The sequence below is a fragment of the Danio rerio genome, chromosome 22 (genome assembly GCF_052040795.2).
Source record: "Danio rerio strain M-AB ecotype USA chromosome 22, GRCz13ab, whole genome shotgun sequence".
Taxonomy (NCBI): Eukaryota; Metazoa; Chordata; class Actinopteri; order Cypriniformes; family Danionidae; genus Danio; species Danio rerio.
In genome coordinates this window covers 38043016-38056171 of record NC_141042.1, presented here as the reverse complement: position 1 = coordinate 38056171, position 13156 = coordinate 38043016, and the positions used below count along the sequence as shown (strand labels likewise).

General features: G+C 35.6%; 1 protein-coding gene across 2 annotated transcripts in view; it reads right to left on the bottom strand.

The window, feature by feature from the left end:
* srfa (serum response factor a) overlaps positions 1 to 10401 on the bottom strand; it is a 45230-nt gene extending 34829 nt beyond the window's left edge. The window contains exon 1 of one of the 2 annotated variants that reach the window (XM_087302364.1): positions 9629 to 10401. In XM_087302364.1, the coding sequence (XP_087158490.1) occupies positions 9629 to 10078 (450 nt within the window). In that variant the 5' untranslated portion in view covers positions 10079 to 10401. The remainder of the gene's footprint in view (positions 1 to 9628) is intronic. The other variant, NM_001110526.2, reaches the window with a different exon arrangement.
* Between the last annotated feature and the right edge of the window lie 2755 nt (positions 10402 to 13156).

Genomic DNA, 13156 nt, shown 5'->3' with positions numbered 1-13156 from the left:
GAACTTTTCTCTATTATAGTTCAACTTTGCAGTGACTCGACAAACCACATCAGTTCTGAAATGAAGTGCTGGTCAACAATAAATCTGACTCAACATTGCAATGTTGTAATAATTGTAACCTAATACATTGTGCAACCCCAGTAATGATGGTTAAACATTTTTGAAAAGGTGATGGCATGAGAGAGAGTTTTTTACTTTATTTAATTTATGCTATCTCATGGCAAAAAATAAAATAAAAAAATCAATCACAAAATGATCAATTTTAAGTTTTAGATCAATTTAATTGATCTTAAACTTAAATACATTTTCTTTTCTTGTAAATAATAAAAGTTGCGTCAGATTGATGAAAATGAACCTGAATACCTGAGTGAACAGGGCCACAATGGCTTTTTGTGTTTAATAATGAAATAATTGGATACAGTCACTGTCTTCTGTCTACATGACTGGCAAAGATGTCAGAAAAAAACTGCTGAATCTCGGCAATTATTTGGTTAACTAATAATAAAACAGTTTAGTGATGTTAGCAATGCATAGAAAAATGCAACACAGATCATAACCTGCTATTAAAAACAACAACAACAACAATGAATGTATGTTTTGAATTAATAAGAAGCTGTAATGTAGCCGTGGTGGGATGAATTTTGGTGGTGCGCGGCTCGCCATGGAAGAATGAATGTAGCGGAAACCATGCAATAGTAATTTATAGGGCTGCACGATTAATCATATTATTATCACCATAATGATATATGTGGCCCACGATTAATAGCTCATTAACACACTGATGACGGCCACTTTGTGATGGCTTTTAAGGTGGTCAATGGGATTTTTTGTCACCTTGGGAAGTTTGGACTAAACAGGAGCAAAAGCTACCTGATTAACAGTGCCTTGAAAAAACACTCGCCTCATGCTTGTAAAGCGGTACAATCCGTAAACTCCGGCCATTAAAATAACGGCTTGCTCTTTACACTGTAAAGTCGTGACGATATTATTAATCGTGGGCCACAAATATCATTATGGTGATAATAATATGATTAATCGTGCAGCCCTATAAATTACTATTGCATGGTTTCCGCTACATTCATTCTTCCATGGCGAGCCGCGCACCACCAAAATTCATCCCACCACGGCTACATTACAGCTTCTTATTCATTCAAAACATGCATTCATTGTTGTTGTTGTTGTTTTTAATAGCAGGTTATGATCGCACCAAAACGTATTAAAAGGTAAGTGAATTATAACAGTGCAAACTTCCTGTTACCGTAGTAGGGCTGTGCGTTATCTGTTTAACACTTTAAGGTGACGTGCTGACAGACTGATTGACTAACTGACAGATGCATGATGCGTGAGGCCAGCAAACACGATGCAGCTTTCAGTTATGATGAACACAGTTTCCATAATTATACTGTATTTATAGATAAAGGTCTGTGATTCTGGATACAAAGACTTTAACCTTATCTTGCTGGAGTTTACTGCCGTGTCACTTCACTTTACTTCAGGACACATTAATGCCGCTCTGTAGGTCTAATGGAGACAGTCAGAAATATTCCTAGCAAATTTAATAAATGTTGGAGCTTCAGCAGCGTATATTTAAGAGCGCACAAGAAGATCTGCGCTTGAGCAGCATGTTTGAGGGCGTGCAAGGAGTTTTGACAAGCAGAGAAAATCAGCGTGCAAGCAGAGATTTGCATGATCGTATTACGTAAATGTGTTCGCGACTTGTAATACCGCACTCACCACATTTCTCCATTTGTCATTAAAATAACGGCATAGGTAGTTGGTAGATTTGTGTAAAAGACCTGCCGCCACAGCTGGAAAAAAATCCTAGAGGAAACACTGCTATAGTATATTTTCATGTGGGTGTCTGACAGCTGAAAATTGATCTGGTAGCAGATATCACAGCCTCTGATAATCTTTACCTTGCACTTTTGTGCTAAAATTATGATAATTAATTTGTTTAGGATATGCATTTTCACATTCCGACTCCAATGCCTCATTATTAAACTGTTGAAATGACTAATTAAATGAAATATTCATAAGAATAGCATGTTATGTGTTCTTTGGAAGACTATACGTGTGTTATGCATATATAAATATATATATAAATATATATATATATATAAATATATATATATATATATATATATATATATATATACACACACACATACATACATACGTATGTGTGTATATATATGTGTATGTATGTATGTATGTATGTATGTATGCATGCATGTATATATATATATATATATATATATATATATATATATATATATATATATATATATATATATATATATATATATATATATATACATACACGCACACACATGCACACATATGTATATATACATATATAAAATTTACCCTGGGAATTTTCATTAGTGCATTTTTGTTTTAAAACGACATTTAGGATATATATATATATATATATATATATATATATATATATATATATATATATTGTCATTATATAACGAGTGGCATAAAATGGTCTAAAAATGACAATAATATCATTTATCGCGATATACTTTGGTGAAATATATTTTACAACAAAAAACAAATATTGTGGCAGGTCTACGAGGAGTATTTTCATTCCAAAATGCCGTTTTAAAACAAAAATGCATTCATGAAAATACACAGGGGCTAAATAACCCAATCGCATGCATCTGAAGGTTAGGTTTCTGCTCGACGTCTGCAACTGGGTTGGATCTCAAGATATGCAAATGTACTGTCAATGTCTAGGGCAGCGGTAACCTGATCAGGGCTATTTCTGCAGAGACAGGAATGAATGACAATTGAGCGAGCAATGACAAATGAGTCAGAGCAGATGTGGAAACTACCTTTAACTAGGAAACCGTCAAATCGGTCAAACCTCAGAGAACGTAGATGTGGTTCTGACTGAGTCGAAATGAGCAGGCGGTTTGAGTACATGCTAATGAGCGGCTCTGTGTGTTACACTAACTGCTGTGTGGTATAAGCAGTAGTAAAGTAGCATAAAATCCGGCAGAAGTGAAAGATGCAAGCATGTTACCTGGTTTTGCTATTGTTACAGTAAAACTACTAGTGCTAGTATTAATTCAGTGGTATTTATTAGAGTACAATAATGGTGAAAGCATAGTGTTTAGCATTAGCATTGGTATAGTAAGAACTTCAGTGACAGTAATACAGCTTGCATTGCACAATAAGTACATTAATAGGGTAATGATCCAATATTAGCAGGATGATATTGCCCCTTATAGTACTGTTAATGAAACAATTAGACAATAACAAGAACTGAACTGTATTAGTATGATGCAATAATAGATACTGAAGTTACTAACAGTCATTAGTAATAATTATTAGAGGTAAAAAAGCAGAATAAAGTACTATACAACTACAATAAGCACTAGTGTTCGAATTATCATTAATCTGCCTATTTGGTGGCAATATGGAAACGATGCCAAATGTACAAAACTTGCATTTTTGCAATTTATTGCTGATGAAAACGATAAATTTTTGTCATGTCTTGGGCTGTACCAATCAGTATTATTGACTGAAGTTAAAACAAGTCAAGCAGAAGAAAAAAAAATCTATCTAAAGAGCTAAAGGTGTTTGGGGTTGGCCAAACTGATGTAGGATTTCAGAGCTGTAGTCTATGCAGTGTGTAAACTTACAGTGAGCTGTTGGTCAATAGTCATACTATGCACCACGTTATTGAACTCCAATATCTCTAAGGGAGATTATGTTACCAGATGGCCAATATTAACTTGAGAGATTTTACAAATAAAAGGCATTTTAAATAGAACAACACGTTAATAACAAAACAAATAAAACTGGTCCCACTTAATCTTGCCAGTGTATTCTGTGTAATATAGCGCCCTTATGCAGCACATGTTGGCAATTCCCGCAAAACTGAAAGTGAAAGTATTATATGCACGCATTTATAACCAATTTAAAAGCAGAAAAAAAGAGGAAAAGAGGAAACCCCCCCTTATTACCTTGAAATCATAAGGTTCTCTCTGCGTTCTGAATGATTTTGACATATTGAGCTTCAAAGTTTTTGCAATCCATAACACAAACAGTATGTGTGGAACATTTTTTTTAAAGTCTTAAAATGTAAACAATAAGTTGTCATTTAATATGTCAATAACTAAATTTTGACAAAAATGTCAGATAGAACCTTATAATTCTAAAGCGATGATATGGTAAAACAACACTAATAATATTAGGCCTGTGTGTAGCTCTACTGTTGCTTAAAATTCTCAATTTTGTAGTCATTATGGTGGACTTGAACAGACTTTCATTATGTCCTGGTTGATAATTCACAGTAAAATGATGACATCAGAATACAACTATTCATAATTATAAAGTTGAATTATTATGTTTAAGACATGTGTTTGTCATTTGTCATTGTCAGCGTCATCAGACCATTTTTTTTTACTGGTAACAGACAGTTTTGCATTACATTCAACATTATATAAGCTAGAGTAGCTGTACTGACACTGTAAAACATTTATTTTCATGCACAACACTGTTAGCTATGAAAGAAAAAAAAAACACATCAAATGCTTGTCGTATTTATAACTGTAAAATGTGTTATGATCATTTAAATGATGTATGCACAGGTTTCACTTTCACTTTCCAGTGCGGCTTATGTCCTGGTTGATAATTCACAGTAAAATGATGAGATCAGAATACATTCATTATTCATTTTCTTGTCGGCTTAGTCCCTTTATTAATCCGGGGTCGCCACAGCGGAATGAACCGCCAACTTATCCAGCAAGTTTTTTTTTTTTTGCAGCGGATGCTCTTCCAGGCTCAACCCATCTCTGGGAAACATTCACACACACACATTCACACACACACTCATACATTATGGACAATTTAGCCTACCCAATTCATCTGTACCGCATGTCTTTGGACTGTGGGGGAAACCGGAGCACCTGGAGGAAACCCACACGAAGGCAGGGAGAACATGCAAACTCCACACAGAAAGGCCAACTGAGCCAAGGTTCGAACCAGCGACCTTCTTGCTGTGAGGCGACAGCACTACATACTGCGCCACTGCCTCGCCCACATCAGAATACAACTATTCATAATTATAAAGTTGAATTATTATGTTTAAGACGTGCTTGTCATCTGTCATTGTCAGCATCATTAGACCATTTGTCTTCACTGGTAAAATCAGACATTTCACAGACATTTTTGCATTATATTCAACATAATATAAGCTAGAGTAGCTATACTGACACTGTAAAACATTTATTTTCATGCACAACACTGTTAGCTATGAAAGAAAAAAAAACACATCAAATGCTTGTCGTAATTATAACTGTAAAATGCGTTATGATCATTTAAATGATGTGCGCACAGGTTTCACTTTCACTTTCCAGTGCGGCTCATGGCTGCCATCACTGTGATAAAACACACACACATGCAAATCATTCTTTCAACGCGGCTCTCAAACGATCACTGTGCAACAAACTGAACGTTATTTACAACTTTATAACTTGTTATTCACAGCATATGCAGGTTCTGTTCACTAAAGTAGCCGTCATTGGCGTGCTACGTGCACGCTCTCTCAGTGACTCGTGGTCAGCTCACATGTGATTTTGTCGCAAATAAATCCTTACATGAGACAGAAATGACATTTCTGGGTGAATTATACCTTATAAATACAGTATGTGACACTTTTAACGCCATTTGAAGGTGTTCATGTTCCTGTAAGGACCTGTGCGGCCGCCTTTAAGCTTCTCTCCTGACCTTGAAAATATAATTGACTGAATCGTAGAAAAGCTGAATTAAGATCGTGTGTAGGGTCGAATCGAGATCGTGATCTTTTTTCGATTAATCGTGCAGCCCTACACAGGACAACGGCGCCAGTGCGCTCACCTCACACTAGCAATTGGTATATATACGATAGAGCCAAATTGGTGAATGGGGATGATTGGGAGGCTATGCAGGATCAGGGCTGATGGAGGGAATTTGGCCACCCCTACTCTTTACGAGAAGTGCCATGGGATTTTAATAACCACAAAGTCAAAACCTCGGTTTAACATCTCATCCGAAAAATGGCGCATACTGACAGCATAGCGTTGCCATTACTATACTGGGGCATTAGGACTCACACAAAAGTGACTAAGCGCCCCCTGCTGGCCTCACCACTTCAACAGCAACCTAGTTTTCCCTTGTGGTCTCCCATCTAGATACTGATCAGGCTCAGCCCTGCTTAGCTTCAGTGAGTAAGCAGTCTTGGGTTGCAAGATGATATGGTTGTGGCCATACAATGTTGATTTGTAAATTACTGGTGGTAGAACTACAAAAGTAGTATGGCAGCATTAATAATAAAACTACTATCTTCAGTATATTGAATTATCTCAGCATATACCACTAATAATGCAAATTATAAAATTGCTTGCAGTATTACAGAACATGAGTGGGTGGTAATTATAACACCAACAACAGTGCTTGCGTATCATGGTTTAGCAGGAGCAGTAAAACACATTTAAACACAAATGTCATGTAAGTAGCATGGTACAGTCAGCGTATATAACATAAGTAAACAAGCATGATTCAGAACCTATACCTCAAACAGTGTAAAAGGTACAAGCATTGGTAAAACACCATTATAAATAACTAGTAGTGACATAGCATTAGGAAAAGAGATACTAATATTACCACCGTGTTAAAATCAACATAAATATTAAACATTAGTTGAGTACTTTGAGTATTAGAACTGATTTACTAATATCAGGGTTTCTGCAGGTTTCACCAAGTTAAATTTAAGACATTAAGATATTTCAGGACCAGTATGAATGAAATTTTAGACTCATAAAGAGCTAAAGGCTAAGGAAATTTACAAATGGCTCAGATGGAAAAGATTTTTATTTGCCCTATCAAAAGAAATTATAATAATTTGATGCATTCAATAGTACAATAATAAACAAATAATAAAGAATTCAAATATTTTAGATATTTATAAGTAAAATATTTTAAATATTGTGTAAAATTAAGCAAGCTCTACTTGTATCCATACAAGTTTTTTTTCCAACATAAACTTTCTTTAAAATAAAAAAAATGAACAAATGTTTTAAAAGTTTTAAAAACTATAACAAACCTAATCTATGCACAACAACCTGTCCAGGTCAGTGTCCTCAACAGTAAATACATGGACCACTTCTAAACAAATGTTATTACAAGGAAAATAATTAAACCATTATGATAAACAGAGTTAAAAATTAACTTTTAAATAATAATAAAAAAAAAGTTTAAAGTTGAGATGGATTGTTGGTGATTTTATGGGTTTTGGCCAGATTGGATAGCAATACATGAACAAATGAAAATTAAGACCTGTTTAAAAAAAGATTTAAGACCTACAACACAATATTTCAGTAAATTTGAGACTTTTTAAAGCCTACAACTTTGATTTTGAGATTTAAGAAAGGTATTTCTCAGCAGTATGATTTTAAGCAAATACTGGTACTTAAAAAGAGTTAGTATCTGAAATTTTACAATATAATCTAGTGATACTACTACTTCAATAGAATTAACATCAATGTTGTAATTTACACTGTTATTTTACAATAATAGAATCAGTTTCATGAGTTCAAACCATTGACACTAATATTATTAATGTTTTAAATGAAGTATTTTTACATTTAGTGGTAGAGTTTTTGTGAAGTGTTAGAATATGTATTAATTTAAACTATCTAAGCTAGCATCTCTACTGTAGCTCTAGGATCAATCAAGTGGAACTATTTCTATAGATTTAGTATCATATACAGGGCTCCCAGTCTAAACCAAATGTCAAAATATGTAAATTTTACTGACTAAATAGCAAAATGCTTGATTTCTGTGACGTCTTTAAGGTTTATTATACCTTCTGTTGGGTTGAGCACTGGGCAGACACAAAATATAGACAGTATTTAACAGGTAAAGCCTGGGGATTGCATTTTGACTTATGTGCATAAGGGTGGTTTTACATCTGTAGTTCGGTCATTTGGTCCGGACCAAGGGCAACAAATGACACATTGTAGCATTTTCTGCCGTTTTTGGGCCGTTTTCACACCAAATTGATTGCTTTAATCTGAACCAGTTGAAAATAGGGATGCAACGATTATAAATTTTGGTTGTACGCTTATAGTCTTAGAAATAATCACGGCTTTACAGTTATTTCGATTATTTGCATTAATTGATTTCAAAACCCCACTAGTTTAAAACTAGTTTAAAATTATTTTAAATGTTTTTTTTTTGTAGTTTGGGTTCAACTAAATATTTGTTGCCATTCTAATCGTTTAAGTTCACTTAATTGAATATCTAAAAATCAGTGGATATTATTGATGCATTTATTGGGTAAAATTGCTCATTCAATGTGTTTTTGGTCATTATCAATGCACTGGCTTCCTTCAAGTGGTACGCGGACTTCCTTCTAGTGGTACGCGGAGGAATCGCTGAATTATTCAAGTAAAAACTTTTAAAATTACATTTTAATTAAAACGTTGATGTTTTATTTATCTTTTTTTTACCTGTAAGTGTGTTATTGTTCAAACTTTTTATTATGTGGCAGACAATAATAAATATTTATAATACTAAGAATTAATTTGCCATGTTTGTAAGCGTACCGAGATCACCTCCTCTAAGGGGTCTTGCTATGCTTTTTTAGTCCGCTTTTGGTGCGCACTCGAGTACGATTGTTAGATTCACACCTGCCCAAACGAACCGCACCAAGAGGGAAAACGAACTCTAGTGCGATTCAACCGAACTAAATAAGGCAGGTGTGATAGCACCCTAGGACTTATGCCAGCTGACAAGCGGGAGAAGAATATAATTTGACTTTGAAAAACAAATTATAAATGTAAAGAAATAAGAAATACAACAACAATCCCTGTTATTCAATGACTTGGGCCAATAAAAATGGTTACACTTTATTTTAAGGTACAATTATTGTTATAAACAAACCATTAACTAAGACTTTTTTCTCACTAAGGTACTAATTTGCTGCTAATTAACTGTTAGTAAGAAGTTGGCTTTAGGTCAGAGGTCTCAAACCCAATTCCTGGAGGGCCCCAGCTCTGCACAGTTTAGCTCCAACCATCTCTAGCTCACCTACTTAATAGTCTCTACTAGTAGTAATACCTTGATTAGTTGAATAAGTTGTGTTTGATTACGGTTGAAGCAAAACTGAGAGCTGTGGCCCTCCAGGAATTGAGTTTGAGAGCTATGGTTTAGGTATTGGTAGGTTTAAGGATGTTGAATAAAACGATACTTTATAACTACTAAAAAACAACCAATGTCATAATTATAAATATGTAATAACCTAAAGTGTTACCAAAAAATGTATACAATTCCCTGACTTACAGGATGTGGGATAGAGCTTTTACAATTCCATGACCAGTGGGAATCCTGAATATAGTAATGTTAGTGGTACTATTATTTATACAGAATTAAACAAAGCACAATGAGGTAAATACTAAAGTTTACTAGAGTACCAGTTACTGAAGAACGTATTGGCATGGCACTACTAGTAGTTGTAGTGCTAATATTAGCATAGATGTTTAGCACTGGTGTAAAACTAGCATCAGTACAGCAGTAGAACAGCAGTGGTACAATCAGTTCCAGACTAACAGCAGAAGACACATGAACATACCTTCTTCATGATGCCAGTCTTTCTCTTGCTGAAGGTCGTGTATCTCCTCAGCTTGTTGTCAATAAACTCCATCTTAATTTTCACCCGTCCTCGCGTTTTCTTGCCGGGCTTCGCTCCGGCCACCCCGCTGGAGACCCCTCCGTATCCTGCCGAGAGTGCGGCGTTAGATCCAGAAGATCCCCCGACCTCCAGCTCGCTCCTCTCCCGCTTCACCCCTCTCCTGTCCGGCACAGGGCTCTCTTCATCGTCCCCGGAGTCTGAGTCTCCATCGGAGCCGCTCAGCACAGCCTCGACCGACGGCCCGTCGTCGTATCTGCCCCCATCGGGCAGGTTTATGACAGAGTTTACAGCCCCCAGAGCCCCAGATGTGCTGCCCACCTGTAGAGGTGTCAATCCCGTGCCATTACCAGAGCGTCCAGCCCCTCTGGCCGTCCCGTTGCCCCCTAACATCGCTGACCTGCAAGCGGCACTACGGCGGTCTGCGGTGGGTGTAAAGTTAGCGATCTGTGCAGCAGATCCCAGATCAAATCCAGACCCAAAACCGAACTTACCTCACATATGCTAGGCTAAGAAACATTAGCTCAACTCAGCGGACAACTTAAAGCAGGCAAGCGCTATTTCTGGTTACGGATGGATTTGTTTCAGTATGAAAGTCAGGATTTGAGGGTCTCGTAAACGACAGAAATAAACCTGCAAAACTAGCCCTTTACGACCACCGTACAAAGTTTACAACATATAGTTTCCGCCTACAGTCCATCAATCAAACCTCGACTGAACTTACGCTGCGCTTGCCACATTTGGAAACGACGAATCGCGACCGCGCAATGCAGCTCCGCCTTTAAAAATAGTTCTCTGCTTAAAGGTCGGTATTGTTTTAGATAATACGTTATTAGCTCATAAAAAGCACTATTTTGGTCAAATATTAAGTTTAACGTTTTCTGGGGAAAATAATTAGTAAAATATTGCTTATTTTGAGAATTTAACTCACGAGACGTTCGTCTATAGATCTACTTTCCTCCATATAAAGCGAGTCGATGTTTCCTTATATGGTGATGGCTGTCCATGTATGGTGAGTCACAGTGCTGCGCTGCGATTGGTTACGCAAACCTCTCCGACCCTGCGATTGGCTCATGTGTCATTTGGCTGACACAAATGATTTACGTCATACACAACGAACTAGCTAGCAAATGTGTTTTACCTCAGAACTGAATAGTAATATATAACGACAAAACGCCGCGTTTTTGAGGAGAAATATGAGAAAAGGTAAATCAAATGTACTTGATTGAGTTTTAAAACCTAATATAAGTTGACAGCGTGACCGCTTAATTTAAATTTAGGGCAAACTCGTCAAATTCAGCTCTGTGGGAGCTGTGCAAATGATGCGCTACTCCGTTTTACCAGCAGATGAAGCTGTTACGTTATATATTGGGAGATATAACATTAAGTCGTTTGGCTTTTTCATCCATATCACACTTACAAATAAAAATAATGTAATAAATAAAATAAACGTATTAGCAAACCTTTTAAATGTAGAAAAGGCTCAATGTTGTTGCTAAAGAATCGCCGTTTTAGAAGTTTAAAAAGTACATTTAAACAAGTTATACTCAAGTAATATGTATTTGAGGTAACATAGTGCTCAAATATGTTTCTCAAACACCTTTGTAAGCTATCCAACCTCACAACAAACTATTTTGGCATTTCTTTCCACTGATCAACTTACAAATAAAAATAATTACTTGCGTGTAATTTCTTCCATGATAGATATACAAATAATAAACTCCTTAACTCTTTAACTGCCTGCTTTACCAAATAGTTGACCATAATTTAACTGTTTTAAATAATGACTGTTAAACTAATTTACAGTTTGACTGTTTTAAATGATGGTTTACACACACAGCATTGTAGGTTTACAAAAAAATCAAACAAATAATCCTGTTGCACTACTACACTTGATTTTGGTTTTATAGTAAAACAACAACAAAACATGTTAAATGAGAATCTGAAATACTTTATGGTATACTTCAAAAAATAAAGATGATTTAGTTTATATATATATATATATATATATATATATATATATATATATATATATATATATATATATATATATATATATACATACATTTTTTTTAAATATAGATTGGCTTTACACTTCATATTTTCAGATTTTTTATAGTATATGTAATAATTTTGGTATTTTAACCATAAATCGACATATAAACAATTTGGTTGAGGTGGATATTTTAGAAATTATGGGATGTGTTGAAAAAAAATGCATTGAGTATGTTAACTAGCGACATTAGGACTTAAATGAAATTCCAATTTTTTCATGGTGGGGCATTTAAAGCGTTAAACAGAGAACAACTAACAACGCTGCCCTTATAATAGCTATGTTTTAAATATTTTGAATTGGGATGAGTTAATAAAATGATTTTAATCCAATACTAAACTGAAAAAGCGATGTTTCTCAAATGTCTTTGGTTCGAACCCAGTCACAATCACTCATAGTAAAACCAAACCTGAAATTGAGTACTGTGTTAAATTGGACAAGTCACCTCTTTGTCATTTTCATCCATTCATTTACTTTTCGGCTTAGCCCCTTTATTAATCAGAGGTCGCCACAGCCTACTTACCCAGCATATATTATTACACAGTGGATGCGCTTTCAGCCGCAACCCAGCACTTGTAAACACTCATACACTCTCCCCTGCACATACATACACTACGACCAATTTAGTTTATTCAATTCACCTATAGCGCATGTGCTTGGGCTGTGGGAACTTTGGACTGTAGCCCACGCAAACACTGGGAGAACATGCAAACTCCACACAGAAATGTCAACTGGCCAAGCTGGGGCTCAAACCAGCAACATCCTTGCTGTGAGGTGACATACCCACTGCGCCACAGTGTCGTCCCCTTTATTACCTAATTTCAGTGTAATTTCTGCTGTGATGAATATGTGATCAATTTTAGATATTACATTAGCAAACCCTTTAACCAAAACTATTTTTTGATATAATCAGTATTAGAGCTTGGGACAAGTCAATACTGAAACGTTCCACTTAAAATACAGTTGGAGCGAGGGTAGTGTATGTGAGGTGGCATAGTACTCAAATATGGAAGTGTCTCAAAAGTCTTTGGTTCTGATACATACAACCTTTCAGTACTCGTATAAAACCATCAGAAAGGTGGCGTCCTAATAAAATATTCATTTTATCCATTAACAACAGGTTCTCAAAAAGATCAACATTCAATTTCCAGTCATAATGTTAAATATTTTGTGTATGCGTTCATGTTTACTCCACGTTTCTTTAATTATAAAAAAGGTCTAAGCAAAAACTCAGTTCATGTAATGCTCACATGTTTTCTGTAAGCCACTTGGCTATTAGTGTGTAAATATTCTTACAGGAACTGCTCAACTATTGTCATGACAACATCACATAGTTACATATTCCCATCTGCAACCGCAGGAGGTAATAACTGCAGATGAATCTTGGTGGTCCTCTTAAACTGTTCCAGGAATATACC